Raw genomic sequence first — 23191 nt, forward strand, 5'->3', positions numbered from 1 at the left:
TTTTATAACAGTTAAAGGTTTATTCAATTCAAATAAATTGTATGTATGTAATTTGTAAAGCCATACAACAATTAAAACGTATCAAATGCATTCAATTCCTAATAAAAATTACATATGGATTGGCATTAGTTTAAGAAGTTGCTGTGATGGTCATTCACAATCCTGAAAACAATATACAAATCTGATAAAAGCCTTTGAAATTCACATGTTCAATTTCAGTGCATACAGTATCAATCCCTTATAGAAAAAAGTGCAAAAATCATTATGAAACACCAATCGCAAGAATTATTCACGTAATTTAAAATCAATTTCATTAGTCTTCTTAATGAACTAAAATTAAAAAAAACATATGAAACAATTGTGTACATTCAGGTTCCATACTGGCCTCTAAGTTGTAGAATTACCATCAGTTCTCCACAAAGAAAGGTCCTCCCCACACACTTAAAAACAAAACTCTGGGGTCATTGTGAACTTTTGGTTACACCATGGTTTAAACAATCGGTCTAAAATGGCCAATTGGCTAGGTTGGGTTGGCCTATGATAAAAGCTAGCAGCTAGCCATTTTAGACCAATGGTTGATACCATGGTCTAAGCACTCCCTTCTGCAAAGAAGTGGCACATGATCTGCAAGCTATTTTACTTCCTCACAATTATATAAACTGGGTGTGCTCATTTGAATTGACCGGTGCCCCAGGTGGGTGGAGGTTTCACTTCAGGACCATTGGAATGGTCTAAAATGTGCAAACTCACCAGGCCATGCAAAACAAACACACCCATAGTTGAGAAGCGAGAAAAAACAGCTAGTCCAACATTGAGGCCCTCCAGCCATGTTGCAGTGGCCTAGCACTGCACCCCTCTGCTTAAAACCAGGTCATATTCAGTAGGCACAGAACAGAAGAAAAAGGACAAACAAACTATCTGAACTTGTTCAATAAGAAGCACTTGTTTTTGTTTTCAATTTTTTTTGCTAATAAACACGACCCTGTATTCTTTCCTATGTGGCACCGGTCAGGCGTAGGGTCCAGGCCCAGTGACATGGCATCTGACTGTAAGACAGTTGAGGCAGAAACACCTTCAGACCACAAGGCTTCACCGGCTCCCAGTACAGTGGCTTGTGACCAAGCAGCACCACCTGTGCAAATAACAGGTGATCAGAGTGGAAATGCAGATTTGGTAGCTTGTTTGTTCTACCAGTCTGTCCTGTTTTCCCCAGATGTAAAAAAAGAAAAGAAAAAAAAACCCTGGTGCATTGGTCCCTTTCACCAACTGTCAACCAACACTACCTGGTTGTATATATTTAAATGGAAATTGTCAGTATATCATACATTTTCTTTTTGCAATTGATAATACAATATTTTCAATCTAATTACCCATTCTACATGTGAAAATGTATACAGAAAGTAGCTGTGTGATCCTGTAGCTTACCTGAGTCTTTCCTGTAGAAACAATAGGTTCATTCAGAACAACATATCCACTTGGAGGCCAGTCCAGGAGAATTGCATAGATGGCCTTGTCCTGTGGTTTAGCAGTGTACCTATTGGAACACAGTCAAAAGCAATAATGAGCCGTTTATTAGTGAAAAGCTGTGCCTTTTTTATAAGAAATGTTAACTTTGATTTAAACTAGAGGACAAACAAGTTTTGGAACATATGGTTCCTTTTGTGGGCTTATATCAAAAGCCTGTCATGAGAGCGTCTGGTAGGCTTACTGTGACCATAGAACATATTTTTTTATTTCACCTTTATTTAACCAGGTAGGCAAGTTGAGAACAAGTTCTCATTTACAATTGCGACCTGGCCAAGATAAAGCAAAGCAGTTCGACACATACAACGACACAGAGTTACACATGGAGTAAAACAAACATACAGTCAATAATACAGTATAAACAAGTCTATATACGATGTGAGCAAATGAGGTGAGATAAGGGAGGTAAAGGCAAAAAAAGGCCATGGTGGCAAAGTAAATACAATATAGCAAGTAAAACACTGGAATGGTAGATTTTCAGTGGAAGAATGTGCAAAGTAGAAATAAAAATAATGGGTGCAAAGGAGCAAAATAAATAAATTAATTAAATTAACACAGTAGGGAAAGAGGTAGTTGTTTGGGCTAAATTATAGGTGGGCTATGTACAGGTGCAGTAATCTGTGAGCTGCTCTGACAGTTGGTGCTTAAAGCTAGTGAGGGAGTTAAGTGTTTCCAGTTTCAGAGATTTTTGTAGTTCGTTCCAGTCATTGGCAGCAGAGAACAGGAAGGAGAGGCGGCCAAAGAAAGAATTGGTTTTGGGGGTGACTAGAGAGATATACCTGCTGGAGCGTGTGCTACAGGTGGGAGATGCTATGGTGACCAGCGAGCTGAGTTAAGGGGGGGACTTTACCTAGCAGGGTCTTGTAGATGACATGGAGCCAGTGGGTTTGGCGACGAGTATGAAGCGAGGGCCAGCCATCGAGAGCATACAGGTCGCAATGGTGGGTAGTATATGGGGCTTTGGTGACAAAACGGATTGCACTGTGATAGATTGCATCCAATTTGTTGAGTAGGGTATTGGAGGCTATTTTGTAAATGACATCGCCGAAGTCGAGGATTGGTAGGATGGTCAGTTTTACAAGTGTATGTTTGGCAGCATGAGTGAAGGATGCTTTGTTGCGAAATAGGAAGCCAATTCTAGATTTAACTTTGGATTGGAGATGTTTGATATGGGTCTGGAAGGAGAGTTTACAGTCTAACCAGACACCTAAGTATTTGTAGTTGTCCACGTATTCTAAGTCAGAGCCGTCCAGAGTAGTGATGTTGGACAGGCGGGCAGGTGCAGGTAGCGATCGGTTGAAGAGCATGCATTCAGTTTTACTTGTATTTAAGAGCAATTGGAGGCCACGGAAGGAGAGTTGTATGGCATTGAAGCTTGCCTGGAGGGTTGGTCAGGACTAGGTTGCTTGTTTACAACTTTTTGGTAGCATTTATACTTTTTGCAGGAGTGAGTGATGGGATTTCTTCAGCATTCTAAAGCTCCCATTGTTAAAAACTCCCCTTCTTAAGATGTGACTTCCAACATTCCATTCACTGTAAACTGACTTGACACAAATCAGCTACTTTGACCACTCCCCAAAAGCTAGAAAAAAAACATAAAATGTAAGGTAAAACTTGGTATAGTTATATTCTCTGCTATTCAAACCTTAAAATTATAACAGAAATATATTCTACCAATCAAACGATACAGCTGTTTTAGTAAAGGCGTCAACTACTTTCTCTCAACTTTAAAAGACAACGGAAAATGTGACCACTTTTCCAACAACTTAGACAGTATGACATATTAGTCTACTTCTCTGCTTTACAAAATAAGCAATCATAATATAAATATATTCTACCAAATCAGGAGATACAGCGTGTTAGTTTTATTTTAGTAATCTATTCCTCTATTTTTAGTAAATCTTTGTTTCCTCATATATCTCTCAGAACATGAATGTTTTTAACCCTTTCCACCTTGCATGGATTTTTTTGGGGTTTCACTGAGCATAGTGCTTCTGTTGGAGGTAAGCATCATGTGTTGAATTTGTCATCACGTTGAAAGAGCCTGCGTGCTGGCTGCTCTGATGAACTCTCCTTTTGCTACGGAGTAATTACTTAAGAACTACAGATGTGTCACGTAAGTCAAGTCCCATTTACATGAGAAAAGGTAATAGAATGCATTTGCTCCATTGTTTACATTTTTGTTGGTGGCCCAGTCTGAGGGTACTGACAGATTAAGGAGTGTGGCTTTAAGCATCCTCATCACAAGCTCCACAATGCCTGCTTGTTTGCCAACTTAACGCGAGAATCTACCCCTCTTGTTAGTAAACATGTTTCCTCATATATTTCAGATCATTAAAAAGTATTTACAGTGCCTTGCGAAAGTATTCGGCCCCTTTGAACTTTGTGACCTTTTGCCACATTTCAGGCTTCAAACATAAAGATTAAAACTGTATTTTTTGTGAAGAATCAACAACAAGTGGGACACAATCATGAAGTGGAACAACATTTATTGGATATTTCAAACTTTTTTAACAAATCAAAAACTGAAAAATTGGGCGTGCAAAATTATTCAGCCCCTTTACTTTCAGTGCAGCAAACTCTCTCCAGAAGTTCAGTGAGGATCTCTGAATGATTCAATGTTGACCTAAATGACTAATGATGATAAATACAATCCACCTGTGTGTAATCAAGTCTCCGTATAAATGCACCTGCACTGTGATAGTCTCAGAGGTCCGTTAAAAGCGCAGAGAGCATCATGAAGAACAAGGAACACACCAGGAAGGTCCGAGATACTGTTGTGAAGAAGTTTAAAGCCGGATTTGGATACAAAAAGATTTCCCAAGCTTTAAACATCCCAATGAGCACTGTGCAAGCGATAATATTGAAATGGAAGGAGTATCAGACCACTGCAAATCTACCAAGACCTGGCCGTCCCTCTAAACTTTCAGCTCATACAAGGAGAAGACTGATCAGAGATGCAGCCAAGAGGCCCATGATCACTCTGGATGAATTGCAGAGATCTACAGCTGAGGTGGGAGACTCTGTCCATAGGACAACAATCAGTCGTATATTGCACAAATCTGGCCTTTATGGAAGAGTGGCAAGAAGAAAGCCATTTCTTAAAGATATCCATAAAAAGTGTTGTTTAAAGTTTGCCACAAGCCACCTGGGAGACACACCAAACATGTGGAAGAAGGTGCTCTGGTCAGATGAAACCAAAATTGAACTTTTTGGCAACAATGCAAAATGTTATGTTTGCCGTAAAAGCAACACACCATCCCCACTGTCAAACATGGTGGTGGCAGCATCATGGTTTGGGCCTGCTTTTCTTCAGCAGCGACAGGGAAGATGGTTGAAGCCAAATACAGGACCATTCTGGAAGAAAAGCTGATGGAGTCTGCAAAAGACCTGAGACTGGGACGGAGATTTGTCTTCCAACAAGACAATGATCCAAAACATAAAGCAAAATCTACAATGGAATGGTTCAAAAATAAACATATCCAGGTGTTAGAATGGCCAAGTCAAAGTCCAGACCTGAATCCAATCGAGAATCTGTGGAAAGAACTGAAAACTGCTGTTCACAAATGCTCTCCATCCAACCTCACTGAGCTCGAGCTGTTTTGCAAGGAGGAATGGGAAAAAATTTCAGTCTCTCGATGTGCAAAACTGATAGAGACATACCCCAAGCGACTTACAGCTGTAATCGCAGCAAAAGGTGGCGCTACAAAATATTAACTTAAGGGGGCTGAATAATTTTGCACGCCCAATTTTTCAGTTTTTGATTTGTTAAAAAAGTTTGAAATATCCAATAAATGTCGTTCCACTTCATGATTGTGTCCCACCTGTTGTTGATTCTTCACAAAAAAATACAGTTTTATATCTTTATGTTTGAAGCCTGAAATGTGGCAAAAGGTCGCAAAGTTCAAGGGGGCCGAATACTTTCGCAAGGCACTGTAAGACTAAACATAACAATGTGGGGCTCTGGCCTTGTTCTAGGATCCTGAAATGCTGATAATGCTTTAATTAAGGGTCCTAGCACCGGTCCTAGCACATTTTACTAAACAGTACGTTGTAAATAGTATGTAGTACGATTAGTACACAGTATGTAGTAGGCATGACAGATTTCAGACAGTCTCTTTACTAGTCTGACAGTTTGTGAAGGAATAGTCATTGCGGTCAAATTGACACTCCATTTAGGGCAACAACGGCCATTTCCAATTTGTCAAACTTGATTAAAAAAAAATTGAAAAACAATAACTGTCACTAATATTACACTCAATCTACATACAGTAGACTGAGAAACCAAGATGGCAGCATGTCAGGCTTTGTCTATGGTAGTGTTTGTAGTCCAGTGTTCGTAAGTCAAATTGACAATTTTATCGTGCCGTGACCTAACCCAAAATTTTATTTTTGGAATGTATTGTTGTGCAGCAACACTGAATAAGGCCTTTGCTGAACCACACTGTGCCTTTACTATTGTCCAGGCTCAGTTGTCAGCTGAAGTCGCTTTTAAACGCTGATAAAAAAAAAAAAAAGTTAATGGTTTTCAGGAAATTTAAGATGAAACCTCAGATTCTTCCATGTATACCAGGCAGGGCAAGTCACCAGGCAGGGCAAGCACATGGAAACTTACCTGGGTTTCTTGTTACATGACTGTCACCTTTAGGTCGTGTGAAAAAGCTCAATCTCAAGTTGGGTTTTTATTTTCGAAATAAGTAATGTGTCATTACGTATGCTGGACACTGTACCATGGGGCACTGAGGCTTGTTACAAACGCCAAAGCTCTCACCCATCACAGCACCCTCTATTCGGGAGTGGGCTGGCCTTCCTTACCACTTCTGAGACAAAGTCATTGTCTGATAATTATCGCCTACGCTCACAGGACTGTATCTCTTTGACGACCCCCCATCTGTGGTGGAAAAAGCATATATATAACATCACTAAAATCTAAAACCGACAGTAATGTACATCGTACCATCTCCTTCCTGGCCTCAAAAGAAAAACAAGCCTTATGCCGGTAATAAAATCCTATTTTCAGCTTCAGCTTCCTTATCAAGTTATCTACATGCACAGTGAAGCTCAGCTTATCATCAACCCACACACCCAAATATTTGTACACTTTAACTTGCTCTATAGTATGTCCAGCCAATGTAGCAATAATGTGATTTGTAACATGCCTGGCATTTGAAAATACCATGCATTTTGTTTTATCCGAATTTAGAATCAGCTTTAAATCATACAAATTCTATTGTATGATGTTAAATGCTCTTTGAGCATTTTCAAAAGCTAAAGATAAACTACCACCACTTGAATAAAGAACAGTATCATCTGTATAAAAATGAACATCTGCTGTTTCAATAAGATCACCAATGTTGATATACAAAATGAACAACAGTGGGCCCAAAATAGAACCTTGCGGAACACCTGAGCACACCTCTATGGACTCAGATTTACAACCATCCGCCATTACACATTGTGTACGATTTGATAGGTAATTTATAAACCAATCTAGAGCATGACCAGTAATTCCACAACATTTTAACCTTTGCACTAACACAGCATGGTCCACGGAGTCAAAAGCCTTCGACAAATCAATAAAAACAGACACACAATGTAACTTATTATCAAGAGCACAGTGGATGTCATTTAAAACCTTCAATGTTGCTGAAACAGTGCTGTGGCAAGACCTAAAACCCGATTGCATTCCATTTAAGATGTTTTCTTGGAAGTAGGTCTTTAGCTGCCTACTAACTAGGGACTCCAGTACCTTTGACAGTACAGCCAGTTTTGATATGGGTCGATAGTTGTCAAGTAGCGAGGCATCTCCACCTTTCAGGAGAGGCAGTACAAAAGCAGATTTCCATAACTGGGGGATTTCCTTAACATCAAGCCTAAGGTTAAAAATACATGTTAAGGGGGAGCAATGATGTCTGCAGCTAGGTGTAGGAGGCGGGGTTCTAGTTCATCAGGGCCAGGGGATTTTTTTAAATGTAATTTCTTTCAGGGCTTTATACACTTTTGAAACAGAGAAGGATGAAAATGATAACCTGGTTACCCCCTAAATTTATAGGGGGCTCAATTATACCTTTGAACTTTTCAAATAAACAGCCTGCATCTAAAAAATGCTGGTTCAAGGCTTTCAGAATGGAGGTTCTCTCAGTTACAATCTGTGTGTCGACCAACAATTGTTTAGGAAGCTGCGTATCTTCTCTGCACTCCAAACCTTTCACTACTTGCCAAAATTTGGATGGATTATTTACATTTTGTGAGGTAGATTTCAGGTAGTGGTCTGCTTTCAATTTACGGAGCATAGCCACACCCATATTTCGAAGACGTTTAAAAGCCATCCAATCATCTGCCAAACCAGTCCCTATTGCTTTAGCCCACATAGCATTTTGTTCCCTTATGATTTTTTTAAGTTCCTTAGTAAACCAAGGGTTCTCTCTGCCCTTAATCCTGAATTTTTAAAAAGGGGCATGCCTATTGCGTACATCCTGGAATGCGTTGTGGAAGTAAGAAAAGGCTAGTTCAACATCAGGGATTAATTGCATTCTATTCCAGTCAATGCTAAATATATCATGTAAAAAAACCTTGAATATTAAACCGCTTCCAGTTTCTTTTCGTAATAACACGTGATATTACAGACATTAAAAAAATTACTAAAATAGCCTCTAACAATTTAAACTTCTTCCACTAAACATAAAACTACTTCTGGACAGTTGAAGAAAGTCAAAACATTTTCTTCATGAAAAAAAAAAAAAAAATTCTAGTTGCTATTATCATGAACTTACCAGATGCCAGGTATGATGCTGTCATTCTGGGCCCTCCATGCGGTGGTGTTGTAGATGGCCTCTCCATTGACCCCCAGCCACTGACCCATCTGCCTCAGACGCTCCTCAAAGATGGGGGCGATGCGTCCGTCATGTGTAGGTCCGACGTTCAGCAGCAGATTCCCTCCACAGGACACGGTCTCCACCAATGTCTGAATCACGCAAGACACAAGTATGCAATCATAAAGCCTTTATGACAGCTATATGAAATATTATAACATCTTCCATAGGCAGGAATGCAGCCAACCCTGCACTGCTCCCAGCAACATTTTGTTGCGTAGTTAATTGTGTGGGGCTGGAAAAGTAACCAAATTTCAGTCTCCCCTATAACAAAAATACATTTCTACTAGTTTCGTACATATATTAGTCTAGGAGAGAAGAATGAAGCAAATCAAGTCATGCTGTAGAGTTGAGCATTTAGGTTACCCAAAAAACAGTGGTGAAGTGTTATACAAGAAACATACAGGACCAGCAGCATTTCAAAAACAAGTCAAAAGACTTTAGACTGAGTGCACTTTACAGTTAAATGATGCTGTTTATGAGTCATACTAAATCATATGCAAACAGGAATATGACCGATTCAGCTACAAAAAGTTTGTTATGGTAGTGGAAGAAGTTTTATTGGGTAGTAAGAGAGCTTAAGGGTCTGAATCTCCGGTTTACCATAAAATAAAGTGCTTTTCCAGAACCATTTAAAACTGACCGCCACAAGCTGCTCGATAGTGAAGTAGTCTTTAAGCTGGGCGTTTCTCCTGTAACCCCAGGAACCTTTGTCTATCGAAAAGCAGTTCTCCCATTTGTGTTTGAGCAGGTGTCCGGGCTGGTAGCGATCATCGCAGGTGTAGTAGCCTCCATGGGTACAGATGCTGCCGTAGCCCCAACGATCATTGGTCACCACGGTCTCTCGCACTGGGCTTTGGGGGGAGGGGGGGGGGGGGGGGCACATTAAATGAAATCATATCATGACGCATGTGATGTTTATACAGTTGGCGCATACATCATACTCCATAGCCTTAACTGACACATTAAATAGACCTATAAACTTAAAAAAGACATTGGTGTAGATTTTTATACATATACGGCCAGTTTCCCTGGACACTACTGTAATGATTTGTAGTTACACTGTAATAACGTGTAACTGGTGTTAAATGCAGTCTGTAATTACAGGAGTAATTAAAGTTTCCGATCCCAATGCACCATATTTCAGCCTACGTAAAAAACGTGATAAGTGTAAGCCAATTGAAAACCGACCACCTCATTGACAACTCTGCAATTACGATCTGGAGTCTGATGCCCAGGCCCCAATGGCAAAAAACGGGTTCACAACAAACAAACAAAAAGTTATATAATTTAGTGGTGCAATTGACAATGGGTCAATTACTTTAACCATCAATTAACCATTTTTAGACACATTAATAAAGAGCTAGGGTTCAAATTGTGAGATAGTCATTCGTGCTTGTCAAATTGTAAGCCTGGTTAAATAATGGTTTATAAATGCATTTAAAAATGGTCATAAGACAAACTTTTATTCCATCATGTAACCTTGCAAGGGTTTCACTGATGAGGAGCACTCACTTTGGATGGGATGCATTGGTGCAATTATTTATTTACACCAGGAATTAAGGCATCTGCCTATTTGCGCAACACACTCAAAATAACGACGACCTTGAACGTGTCTACATGTGTTGACACTGACATGTAACAGTGCGAAAAGAAAGGCGGTCGAGTGGATGGTCAGTGTGCAAAATCCAGTCATGAAAGATTGCCTTGAAAGAAACATGCGTTGTAGGTCAAAAACATAAACACAGGAGAGAGAGAAAATTTCCCATGCAATTTGTTTTTCTTTTTTGGGAACATTGATTGTGCTAGACGATTTAACATTGGTCGTTAGCTACCGAGGTAAAGAAAGATTCAGGTTGGATATTCACCTGTAGTTTTCCTTACGTCCACCAACAGCAGTTAGGGACCGTCAACATAGTGACAAATCAAATGTCAATAGCTCTAACCTTTACTCCTAAAAAATAAAATAAAAACATTCAAAACTTGTTCTAGGAAACCCGATGGCATAAACAAACATTGCACACTTTTTTTTCCTGTCGATATACATCTCACACTATTTTAAATTATTGATTTACATTTCAATAGCTCCTTGGTCATGTGACCTACTGACTTCAAACAAGGTTCAGAATGTCCACTGACTACCCTCTATATTGCACACCCTTTAGTTTGTCCATTTTCATCTCACACGATTTTACATTCATTTTTGAGACCTACTGACCTCAAACTACTTTCAGAATGTCCACGGATTGGTGGAGACGGGCGCCACGAGGCATCCAGTGAGGTAACGCAACTGATCCCGGAGAAGCTGGCGGGAGCCCCGGGGAGAGTTATTTTTTCTTTGTGAAGGACAGGGCACCCTGGAATGGGTTCGGCCCGAGAGAGGGGCCCAAGCCCTGGAAAGCGTTGCGGTTTCGGCGGCGTCCGGTGAGCTTTCCCTGGCCCTTGAAATTCCGGGTGAGAGAGTGTAAATCTCACGCCGGGCCGTACCCATATTCGCAGCAGGTCTCCAAGGTGAACAACCTATGGCATGTTATAATAATGTAGTTAAGAGAAGTTGGCAAAAAATATCCGTACTTCGGGATAAGGACTGGCTCTAAGGGCTGGGTCGGTCGGGCTGGGCTCGAGCCGCGTCTGTGGGAGCAGTTGCTCCATTGTCCTCGCAACCACTGGAAGTTCATTCTGCGGCCCATCTTGCGGTCTCTCGTGCGTGGTCTCGCAAGGGGCTGCGTGCTGGGGTTTGTCGGGGTGGTGTCCGTCGGCGGGCCGAAGGCAGACCGGGGGGGGGGGGGGGGGGGGTTGGGACCGGCGGCGGCAACTCTGGACACGCGCCGGGCCCTTCTCGTGGATCTCCCCAGTACGGCGCTCGCCGGGGAGGTCTCCTCTACGCTCACTAGACTTGAGGCTGAGACTAAACCCATTGACTTGAGGTTGAGACTAAACCCATTGGCCCCGCAGTGACAGGGTATTGCATGGATCTGTCTCATGCCCTATGAAGTGGGGAGAGGTATCTCCAGCTTGTCTGGGGAGGGAGGCCTACATCTGATGTGGGTAGTACCATCCACGCCCATTTATTTGCTGCGGAACCATAAAACAGACGGAAGAAGCCTAGGTTCCCACTGGACACGGATCACTGAATGTCAACTTGATGAAATTTGACGGTGCGTTCCCACCTGCCGCGGTCGCACTCAAATCACCCGTGACCCCCTCATGTCAAAGTGAGGAAAGGGGATGATTATTCTCTGTTGCTTCTTCCGGCACCCGGTCGATGGTGCCGCTAGATACTGCATTGGGTATTTGGTTCTCAAGCCTATAAGTACTGCGCTGGCACTTGATATCGATTGGGTGTAAAAACACAGTTAAAGTCTGCTGAAGGTTAGTAGCGGCAACTGATGTCCAGTTTGTAAGACAGAAAAGCCTCTGATAACACCGGGCGTGACTCAAATGGATGTCAATTTGATGATATCTGAATGTAGCATGCTACCCTTCGTGGTCGCACTCAAACCACCTTCGGCGTGGCTGTGACCCCCTCATGTCAAAGTGAGGAAATTCGATGAAGCTGGGGTAAACTGCGAGAGATAATTAAGAGTCTCGAGGCATCCAAATTCATCGTCATCTAATTAGTGACGAGCATGAATGGCTGAATGAGATTCCCACTGTCCCTACCTACCATCTGTTGAAACCACAGCCAAGGGAACGGGCTTGACGGAATCAGCGGGGAAAGAAGACCCTTTTGAGCTTGCTGCCCCTCTCCTGATGCGCACCACATGTTTGTGGGGAACCTGGTGCTAAATCACTCATAGACAAGCTGATTCTGGGTCAAGGTTTCGTACGTAGCAGAGCAGCTCACTCGCTGCGATCTATTGAAAGTCAGCCCTTGATCCAAGCTTTTGTCTGGGAAAGAAGGCGTCTTTCTCCAACATCCGCCTTCTTTACTTACGGGTTACCAGGTGCACGGAAAAGGGCCAAGGGCCAGACACAGAGTGTGAGAGAGCCTAGGCAGGCGGGTAGAAGGCATAAGACATTGGGCTCTGGATAGTTAGGGGGCTAGGTGGTGAACGTCCATCCGCCCGGGCCCGTCCTCTGGACTGTGAGTCAGGGGGACTGTGGAAGGCAAAAGGTCACCAGGTGCACAAGGAGGCCTCCCCCAAGGCGGGGGGCACTCAGAGTCCTAGCAGGGGCGGCCAGACTCAGGGGCTGGGGGCAGCATTCAGGCTGTGGAGGTTGGGGACTTTCTGAGCGGATAAAAGCGGACAGGTCACCAGGTGCACATAGCTCGTTTCAGGTTACCAGGTGCACAAGGAGGCCTCCATCAAGGCGGCGGGCACTCCGAGTCCGAGCAGGGGCGGCCAGACTCAGGGGCTGAGGGCAGCACCCATGCCATGGAGGTTGGAGTGGGGACTTAGACTGTGAGCAGAAAAAAGGTGGGCGGGTCACCAGGAGCACAGAGCCTGTTTCGAAATACCAAGTTTACAGAGCCTGTTTCGGGTTACCGGGTGCACGTGGGTCCTGACAGCGGGAGTATAGACGCTTTAGTAATTCCAGGGAGTAAGGTATACTCTAAGGCCAATGGAGACGGGTGTTGACCGGGTAGGGAGACTAGGTGTGGAGGCCTGGAGGTCTGTAGTTCCAGGGAGTAAGCTATACAAGCTCAGGCCCAGTAGCTAGCCATCTAGGCTACAGGTTTGAGTCACCATTAGAAGTTATTTTTATGTTATTGAGTAGGCACACAAACACGCCTTTGTTTGATCTAATTATTAATCTAACAATAAAATTCCTTATTATTTTGTAAGAAGTGTCAAGTATTTTTACATGTTGCAATTAAGTTGACTAAAGTTGAAGCTCATCTTTTGTTTCTGGGTATTGTAATGAAACGGCAGGGAGCAGGTCTTGAACTCTCGACCTTCTAGCCGAGGTCCGGTGCGCTATCGACTGTCCCGCAAAAGCATGCTCATGCAGCAGAGTCGATTTCCGCGCTTATAAACCCAGGGTCGTTCTTTTCATTTGGTAATGAGTAATTATATAGAAATTGCCCATAGATAACTATAAAAAGTTACACTTCACTTTAAATAGCTAAATTCTGGTAAGAACTAACGAAAACCTTGTAATTATGCAGTACTTGTGTTTATTTTTTCACTTGGATGGCGCTTTTAGAAACTGATTGTCAGAATGGGTAACTTATTTTGTAGGTAAACAATAATTACAAGGACACCTAGTAATTACATTGTGTTGTACTAGTGAGTTTATTTTCTCACTTGGATGGTGCTTCAGGAAGCCTTAAAGATAAGGGTCAGGATGGATTTTGCATTATATTAGTACACATTAAGTAACCATCAACATACACTTCATTTTAACTAGCTAAATCCTGTGTAAACACCTAGTAATTACATTGTACTTTTGTAGATATTACATGCACTTTGTGGTGTACTAGTGCGTCTATCCTCCAACTTGGATGGCGCTTCCAGAAGCCTTAAAATAAGGACCAGGTTGTCAGGATGGGTAATGTACTATATAAGTACACATTAATGACAAGTATCCCTCAAGATACACTTCCTTTTAAGAAGCTAAATCCTGCGTAACACCTAGTAATTACATTGTACTTATGCAGATATTACATGTACTTGGATGGCAAGGAGGTACACATTGTTATAATGGGTAACGTACAAATGTTGTATTATTAGAATCTGGGATGACACCCATACGGTAGGCCCCAGTTAGTAATGTTGACCTATTTCTGATCTGTTATTGTAAACTCAACCACATTAAACCAGATGGTACACTTTTGGGGTGCAACTCCTAGCAACAACATCTTGAAGAGTGCCCATTCACGGGTAGCTAATTAGAGCCCATTGAGCCTTCAACCTTTGTAATCTCGGACACCCAGTACATTCAACCTTGTGACAGTTATTACTGAATCTGATGCAATAATGAAGAAACTAAACACTAAATTGAAGAATTTAGTGGAAACTTGTCCATTTGTAACAAGCATTACAGACTGCAATTACATGTTAATACAGTGTAACTATGAGTTATTACAATTAACTACAATACTTGTTACAGTGTAATTACACACCCCTTAAAATGAAGAGTTACCGAAATTTGCATCAACTGGAAGTGTGCAGTTTTTTTCTGCTTTCTCCAGTTTTGCAATTATTTTATTTATTTTTATTTTACCTTTATTTAACTAGGCAAGTCAGTTAAGAACAAATTCTTATTTTCAATGACGGCCTAGGAACAGTGGGTTAACTGCCTGTTCAGGGGCAGAACGACAGAATTGTACCTTGTCAGCTCGGGGGTTTGAACTTGCAACCTTACTAGTCCAATGCTCTAACCACTAGGCTACCCTGCCGCCCCATTAGTCTAGCACCTTCACTAATATGTTTTGGGAGTGTGGTAGTTTTGGGAGTGTGATTCTGTCTATTATCTCTATGACTGTACCTCTCGTTGTATAGCCAAGCCAGGAATCCGGTGCTGTTCCAGTATTTATCAGGAGCATCCCCATCTCCATCGGACCACAGCAGCTCCGGCTTGTACTTGTTGATGATCTCATAGAGCTCAGGCAGCGTCTTAGTTGTGGGGAAGAGGTTGGTAGTGTACAGGTTGGCAGCGTCCTGCTCGTAAAGCGGGTTAAACCACTCAAACAGAGAGTGGTACAGTCCCAGACGCAGGTCGCTGTTGGCTCTGAGTGCTCCAGCCATTTCTCCGACAAGATCACGTTTTGGACCCACGTCCACTGCGTTCCAGTTCCAGGAGTTCTCCGAACCCCACAGAGTGAAGCCTGCAGATAGAACAATAACAGTAAACCACAAATACATTTTTATAGGCCTAATCTAGTGGAATCATATGTATTACTTTATTAAAATGGCTACAGCAACACACACACACACACACACACAAACACAAACACACACACACACACACACACACACACACACAAACAAACACCTTCATGGTGTTTCGTGGTGAGGACAATATATTTTGCCCCGGATGAGGCAAAGATGTCAGTCCATTCTTTGGGATCAAAGAACTCAGCTGTAAACTGTGGTGCAAAGTCTTGATACTTGAAGTCTGGAGGATAGTTCTTCTGCATGAAGTCAACATAGGACTTTATCTTCTGCTTCTGCCAAAACCACCTGGAATAAACATCCATACAAATTATAAAACATTTTTTAAAAAACATATGGGCTTGGGGAGTGAGGTACAGTTGATCAAAGCATTTAAATTCTTCCGTAATTTATCTAATTTATTGAATTGACCACAGCAGGAAATGTAGATTGTGCATTTAAAGTAGGACTAGTGAGGAAGAAAGAGCTTATTACTTTCTGTATTGTACAAAAGTATAGGCTAACCAGCTTACCAGAACCACTCGCTACCAAAGCTTGGAACAGAAAACACTCCCCAGTGAATGAATATTCCGAACTTGGCCTGGTCATACCACTCTGGCAAAGGTCGGGAGTCGATGGATTCCCAGGTAGGCTCATATTTACAACTGCATACAGTAATCATCAGGAGAAGTGCGACAGAAACGAGGGCTAACTTTGAAGAAGACATAACTCCTACGAAGTCAGGTAACCGAAAGCTGCGTTCAGTTGAGTTTTGCATCTAAAATAGCTTACCGATATCACATGATGCTTCCGCAAATGAATCACATGAGAAAAACAGGAACACCTTTGCTAAAAAACGATAGATTCCGCTCATTGGACGCTGATTGGATAATGTAAACGGTGACGAACAAGGAAGTGGAATCCACAATATTTCGTTTACGTGACAATTTGGGGAGAGCTTTTGCAGAGCATGTTTCTATGAAAATTATAGCCTATTTAGTCTCAATTTCTCCAACTTTAAATAAATTAAGTTATCCATGAAGGGCTTTATTGACTGCCACTGTCACATATCTGCAGGAGAGTTCGACAATGTAGGACTTTTACGTAACGCATATTTTATTGAGGCTTTACCAATTGTTGGTTCTGTATTAACGTTAGATATGACAGTCTGTCTGTTTTGTCTAATGCTTTAATCAATGTATTGTATTTTCTTTCAGGACATAGAAGATGTGATTGAGAATTCTAAAAAGGTAACTTGTTCAGCTGTTGTTGCTAATGTCGTAGTCCAGGGGAGGTCCCCTAGTCATTGGCGTGTCCTAATAGTATACATTTTACCACTAGCCGGCCTCTGCCAAGTACCCTGCCCTGAACTTGAGTACTTTTACTAGCCGGTTACCACCCGGTCCTCAACTCTGCACCTTAGAGACTGCTGCACTATGTACATAGTCATTGAACACTGGTCACTTTAATAATGTTTACGTTACTGTTTTACCCACTTCATATGTATATACAGTATTCTAGTCAAGGTTAATTCTATATAACTACTGCTGTACACACCTTTTCTATTCATATATTGTCCATAATGTCAATACACACTATGAACATTTTTTAATGTGTGTATTGTTAGGTGTTACTGCACTGTTGGAGCTAGGAAAATAAGCATTTCGCTACACCTGCAAAATATGTTTACGTGACCAATAAAACTTAATTTTGTTTCAGGCTGGGCTTTTAGCACTACTAGCAGTAGCAGAAAATGTCGGAGAGTTTGAAAAGATTATACAGCTGTCACAGAGGTTCCCAGGCTTTATTTTCCCTTGTTTAGGTGTCCATCCTATACAGGGGACAGCTCCTGAGCCACAGAGAGGAGCCGTACTCCAGGTATGTGCCCCAAACAAAGATCATAATCTTCATCGCCACCACCATCATCATCATAATGCATGTCTACTATGGCACTGTCTGTTAAATGGTCATATTTTCTCTATGCAGGATTTAGATGCTGCTTTGCCCCTGATAGAGAAATATAAAGACCATCTTGTTGCTATTGGGGAGGTAAGTAGTCTGTATTGATTTTGTGTGCAAATTGATACAGATCCACACTAGTCTCACCCAGCAGGCAAAACTCTCTACATACACTGCCTTTCAAAAGTATTCTTACCCCTTGGATTTCTTCACATTTTATCATGTTACAAAGTGGGATTAAAATACATTTAATTGTATTTTTTTGTCAACAATCTACTAAAAATAATGTCAAAAAACTGAGGATGGATCAACAACATTGTAGTGACTACACAATAATGACTTCAATGACAGAGTGAAAGAATACAAATATACAGAATACAAATATTTAAAAACATGCATTTTGAAAGCAACAAGGTGCTAAAGTAATACTGAAAAAAGACACGGCAAAGGAATACACTTTTTGGCCTGAATGCAAATTTTTATGTTTCGGGCAAATCCAACACGTCACTGAGTAACTGCCTTCTTATTTTCAAGCATGGTGGTGGCTGCATCATGGTATGGGTATGCTTGACATCGGCTAAGACTGGAGAGTTTTTCAGGGTGAAAAGAAACAGGATGGAGCTAGACAGGCAAAATCCTAGAGGAGAACCTACTTCAGTCTGCTTTACACCAGACACTGCAAGAGTAATTCACCATTCAGCAGGACAATAACCTACAACACAAGGCTAAATCTACACTGGAGTGACTCACAGCTGTAATCGCTGTATTGAAGAAATCCAAGAGGTATGAATACCTTTGCAATGCACTGTATGTGGTAATAAGCCAGGGGCTGGGGTTAGATCCACACTAACTAAGTGGTTGGTTGATGATCTTACATCACTGATAATCAGTCATCATTGCCTTCACTTACAGGTAGGCTTGGATTTCACCCCCAGATTTGTCAGTGGTGACGCAGACAAAGACAGTCAAAGACAGGTGCTTATTCGGCAGGCAGAGATTGCAAAACAACTGGACCTTCCGCTGTGAGTCCTACACTAATATAAACCAAAGCAAAATTATTGATCATGCGTTGTTGTTTGCATTGATGCATTTTCCTCACAGTCCATTTGTTTTAATCAATATATTTTGTCAGATGTTTTTTGTAACATGGTGTATCCATTGTTTAGAAATGTCCATTCAAGATCTGCAGGCAGACCTACTATACACCTGCTAAAGGAACAAGGTAATTTCATATATTTCTATGTACACTACATGACCAGAAGTATGTGGACACCTGCTCGTCGAACATCTCATTCTAAAATCATGGGCATTAATATGGAGTTGTTCCCCCCTTTGCTGCTATAACAGCCTCCACTCTTCTGGGAAGGCTTTCCACTGTTGGAACGTTGCTGCAGGGACTTGCTTCCATTCAGCCACAAGAGCATTAGTGAGGTTGTCAAGGGCTGGCTTGCAGTCAGTGTTCCAATTCATCCCAAAGGTGTTCGATGGGGTTGAGGTCAATGCTCTGTGCCGGCCAGTCAAGTTCTTCCACACCGTTCTCAACAAAACAATTCTGTATGGACTTCGCTTTGTGCACAAGGGAATTGGAAACACATGGAAACCCATTTCAGGAAGCTCCAGATGAACAGTTATTGTGCTGACGTTGCTTCCAGAGGCAGTTTGGAACTCTGTAGTGAGTGTTGCACCTGAGGACAGATGATTTTTACACGCTTAAGCACATGGCGGTCCCGTTCTGTGAGCTTGTGTGGCCTAGCACTTCACAGATGAGCTGTTGTTGCTCCTCGACGTTACCACTTCACAATAACAGCTGTCGTGGAAATTCTAACCAGAAGAAGAGAGACTAGTTTCTTCAAACAACAACTTTATTATAAGATTTGCAAAAATTGAGCGGTTAACAATCACTCAAAGGTGCAGAATTAAAAGCCCAACGAACAAAGTTGGCTCTTAGCTTTTATGGTAAAGTCCAACCTCTTTGTCTATGTGGCAGTTAGCAGATACAGTGGGGCAAAAAAGTATTTAGTCAGCCACCAATTGTGCAAGTTCTCCCACTTAAAAAGATGAGAGGCCTGTAATTTTCATCATAGGTACACTTCAACTATGACAGACAAAATGAGGGGAAAAAATCCAGAAAATCACATTGTAAGATTTTTAATGAATTTATTTGCAAATGATGGTGGAAAATAAGTATTTGGTCAATAACAAAAGTTTATCTCAATACTTTGTTATATACCCTTTGTTGGCAATGACAGAGGTCAAATGTTTTCTGTAAGTTTTCACACTGTTGCTGGTATTTTGGCCCATTCCTCCTCTAGAGCAGTGATGTTTTGAGGCTGTTGCTGGGCAACACGGACTTTCAACTCCCTCCAAAGATTTTCTATGGGGTTGAGATCTGGAGACTGGCTAGGCCACTCCAGGACCTTGAAATGCTTCTTGTGAAGCCACTCCTTCGTTGCCCGGGCGGTGTGTTTGGGATCATTGTCATGCTGAAAGACCCAGCCACGTTTCATCTTCAATGCCCTTGCTGATGGAAGGAGGTTTTTACTCAAAATCTCACGATACATGGCCCCATTCATTCTTTCCTTTACACGGATCAGTCGTCCTGGTCCCTTTGCAGAAAAACAGCCCCAAAGCATGATGTTTCCACCCCCATGCTTTCCAGTAGGTATGGTTTGGATGCAACTCAGCATTATTTTTCCTCCAAACACGACGAGTTGAGTTTTTACCAAAAAATTTCTCATCTGACCATATGACATTCTCCCAATCTTCTTCTGGATCATCCAAATGCTCTCTAGCAAACTTCAGACGGGCCTGGACATGTACTGGCTTAAGCAGGGGGACACGTCTGGCACTGCAGGATTTGAGTCCCTGGCGGCGTAGTTACTGATGGTAGGCCTTGTTACTTTGGTCCCAGCTCTCTGCAGGTCATTCACTAGGTCCCCCCGTGTGGTTCTGGGATTTTTGCTCACCGTTCTTGTGATCATTTTGACCCCACAGGGTGAGATCTTGCGTGGAGCCCCAGATCGAGGGAGATTATCAGTGGTCTTGTATGTCTTCCATTTCCTAATAATTGCTCCCACAGTTGATTTCTTCAAACCAAGCTGCTTACCTATTGCAGATTCAGTCTTCCCAGCCTGGTGCAGGTCTACAATTTTGTTTCTGGTGTCCAGCTCTTTGGTCTTGGCCATAGTGGAGTTTGGAGTGTGACTGTTTGAGGTTGTGGACAGGTGTCTTTTATACTGATAACAAGTTCAAACAGGTGCCATTAATACAGGTAACAAGTGGAGGACAGAGGAGCCTCTTAAAGAAGAAGTTACAGGTCTGTGAGAGCCAGAAATCTTGCTTGTTTGTAGGTGACCAAATAGTTATTTTCCACCATAATTTGCAAATAAATTCATAAAAAATCCTACAATGTGATTTTCTGGATTTTTTTTTCTTATTTTGTCTGTCATAGTTGAAGTGTACCTATGATGACAATTACAGGCCTCTCTCATCTTTTTAAGTGGGAGAACTTGCACAATTGGTGGCTGACTAAATACTTTTTTGCCCCACTGTATTTGCAAACGGGTGGGGAACATAGTGTATAAAAGGTGTTTTGCTTGTCTGTGCAAATTGATAGCTGACATTGCCACCATTGTCTGTTCCTTCCTGCAAGTTTCCACGCAGATGAGTTCCTACAGATCGTACAAATGGGATGTCACATACTGTGGTCGCACCCGGTTCTTATCTGTACACCCAGACTTATGACTAATTCACACAAGACAAGCCTGTGTCAGCAAAAAACCACTAACATGTAACAATGCACAATTATCTTAAGAAAAAACAGCATATGATATCTAAAAGTAATTTTCCACCACAGTCCTCCCTTTTGAGACTGTCTCAACCTTATAGAAAATTACTTACAAGCATTTTCATCAAACAAGCATTAACATGAGGGGAAAGGTTGAAAAATTGAAGACTTTCTTAGACTTAGTACATTACAATCGTAAATGACCTCCTTTGTCATTGAGTTTCAAACCTTCACATAGTGCATATTCATTCTCAGAAGGGGAAAAATAACAAGAATTAAACATCGGTACACGCTTCATCACCACACGCAAGGCAATCGCTTCGTTTGGTGTTTGTTTGCGAGATCACTGATGAGCTCTTTCAGATATTCCACTTACAATAGTCAAGTTACCCTCACCCTGGGGTATGAATGTACAGCAATGGTCACTTATCCTTCGGCACAGAAGTTGTGATGCTACTACTACAGCGAACTTCCCTTCTGGTAAGATGGCTTCCTGTATACAGGTATCTTTGGCTATTTCAAGCATTGTACATAATTTGGCAAACCCCTCACTGAAAGTTGACAATAATGTCTGAAATGAAAACACTATCTCTGCTAGAATCTACAACTAACACCCTTGTGCAGCAAACGTTCTGTCTCAAATACATGCCCTGTACGTACTTAACCTCTGGCTACAAATGCATTTGCACATAAATCATTCCATCTAACCCATAACATGCTAGTCACTACTGCTAGTCCACTTATATAGTTAAAAACATACTAAAACATGCTCATATCAATGGTAATATATCATCCAGAAAGCCATATGTATTGATGCGCTTTAACATTAGAATCCTGATAACATGGTAAAACAAAACCCCTACTATCATTGGTTATAAAACCCATCATGGTTATACAACCCAAATTTAGAATGACAGTCCTTAGTGTTTCACGTTGAGTCTATCACTGAAATTCAAGACCCTCGATTTAGCACACGCAGACACAGTTGGAATGTACATTTACAAACAGGGGACCATATATATATATATATATATATATATATATATATATATATATATATATATATATATATATATTATACAGTTTATACTACTTATATTACCAGTATTAACTTCTCATTACAGCCCCCATTTGTATCTGTTTAACTGTCGCGAGTGGCATGTTAATTACTGATTGGTATCTCAATGCATTTGAATTTAAATTACAATACGCTTCCCAGTGTGTAGACCTCCAAAATCAACATGATACTCCAAATAAACAGTTTAGGGCAACTCTAAATCAATTTACAGGCATAGTTGACCACCCCCCCTCCTTACTGGAACTCTTCTCCTGGTGTTTCTTCGCTTTCTGAAAGTCACTGAGCTCTTCAGTAAAGCCATTCTAATGCCAATGTTTGTCTATGGAGATTGCATGGCTGTGTGCTCGACACCTGTTAGCAACGGGTGTGATTGAAGTAACCGAATCCACTAATTTGAAGGAGTGTCCACATACTTTTGTATACAGTGCATTCGGAAAGTATTCAGACCACTTGACTTTTTCCACATTTTGTTACGTTTATTACGTTTCACACTACGTAGTACTAACACTACAACACTTGTTTGCTCGTTGTGTAAAAAAAAAATGTTTCCGCATTTTATCTGAACAGATGTGAGGCTTGTATTGTCTGAACTATGTCACTTAATGTGCACATTTGAACTTGTCTCTTCCTTAAAAAAAAAAAAAAGATTTCCCACCAGAAATGTTGTTACGTTACAGCCTTATTCTAAAATGTATTACATAGTTTTTTCCCCTCATCAATCTACACACAATAACAAAGCAAGAACCGTTTTTTGTAATTTTTTGCAAATGTATAAGAAATTGAAATACCTTATTTACATAAGTATTAAGACCCTTTGCTATGAGACTCGAAATTGAGCTCTGGTGCATCCTGTTTACATTGATCATCCTTGAGATGTTTCTACAACTTGATTGGAGTCCACCTGTGGTAAATTCAATTGATTGGACATGATTTGGAAAGGCACACACCTGTCTATATAAGGTCCCACAGTTGACGGCGCATGTCAGAGCAATTGTCTGTAGCGCTCCGAGGCGGCATTATGTTGAGGCACATATCTGGGGAAGGGTACCAAAACATTTCTGCAGCATGAAGGTCCCCAAGAACACAGTGGCCTGTATTCTTAAATGGAATAAGTTTGGAACCACCAAGACTGAGCAATCGGGGGAGAAGG

The 23191-nt window shown here is 41.4% G+C and overlaps 2 protein-coding genes across 10 annotated transcripts in view; one reads left to right on the forward strand and one right to left on the reverse strand.

Annotated features, from left to right (window-relative positions):
* Positions 1-16119, reverse strand: fuca2 (alpha-L-fucosidase 2). The gene is made up of 7 exons (XM_021573740.3): positions 15751-16119; positions 15339-15526; positions 14832-15171; positions 9040-9250; positions 8298-8488; positions 1426-1534; positions 1-1132 (listed from the first exon to the last, which is right to left on the reverse strand). The coding sequence occupies exons 1-7, from the start codon at positions 15993-15995 to the stop codon at positions 995-997; spliced, it is 1422 nt and encodes a 473-aa protein (XP_021429415.3). The 5' UTR covers positions 15996-16119; the 3' UTR covers positions 1-994.
* Positions 16097-23191, forward strand: part of tatdn3l (TatD DNase domain containing 3, like) — a 13055-nt gene continuing 5960 nt past the window's right edge. For 4 of the 9 annotated variants that reach the window (XM_090210835.1, XM_090210836.1, XM_090210837.1 and 1 more), the window contains exons 1-6: positions 16128-16308; positions 16435-16467; positions 16937-17095; positions 17204-17266; positions 18089-18198; positions 18343-18398. In XM_090210835.1, coding sequence (XP_090066961.1) covers positions 16255-16308; positions 16435-16467; positions 16937-17095; positions 17204-17266; positions 18089-18198; positions 18343-18398 — 475 coding nt within the window. In that variant the 5' untranslated portion in view covers positions 16128-16254. Of the gene's footprint in view, positions 16309-16434; positions 16468-16936; positions 17096-17203; positions 17267-17710; positions 17960-18088; positions 18199-18342; positions 18399-23191 lie in introns of all 9 variants that reach the window. The other 5 variants (XR_016488907.1, XR_016488906.1, XR_016488908.1 and 2 more) reach the window with 3 other exon arrangements.

Source organism: Oncorhynchus mykiss, chromosome 19, assembly GCF_057628025.1.
Source record: "Oncorhynchus mykiss isolate SJ-2025 chromosome 19, ASM5762802v1, whole genome shotgun sequence".
Taxonomy (NCBI): domain Eukaryota; kingdom Metazoa; phylum Chordata; class Actinopteri; order Salmoniformes; family Salmonidae; genus Oncorhynchus; species Oncorhynchus mykiss.

What these genes read in the sequence shown, in the direction of transcription:
- fuca2 (XM_021573740.3), bottom strand. Translation starts at nt 15,995, where the DNA reads ATGCAAAACTCAACTGAACGCAGCTTTCGGTTACCTGACTTCGTAGGA. An exon ending in CACCACGAAACACCATGAAG is followed by an intron (nt 15,172 to 15,338) that starts GTGTTTGTTTGT and finishes TTCTATCTGCAG; the next exon opens with GCTTCACTCTGTGGGGTTCG. An exon ending in GCTTGGCTATACAACGAGAG is followed by an intron (nt 9,251 to 14,831) that starts GTACAGTCATAG and finishes CTCCCCCCAAAG; the next exon opens with CCCAGTGCGAGAGACCGTGG.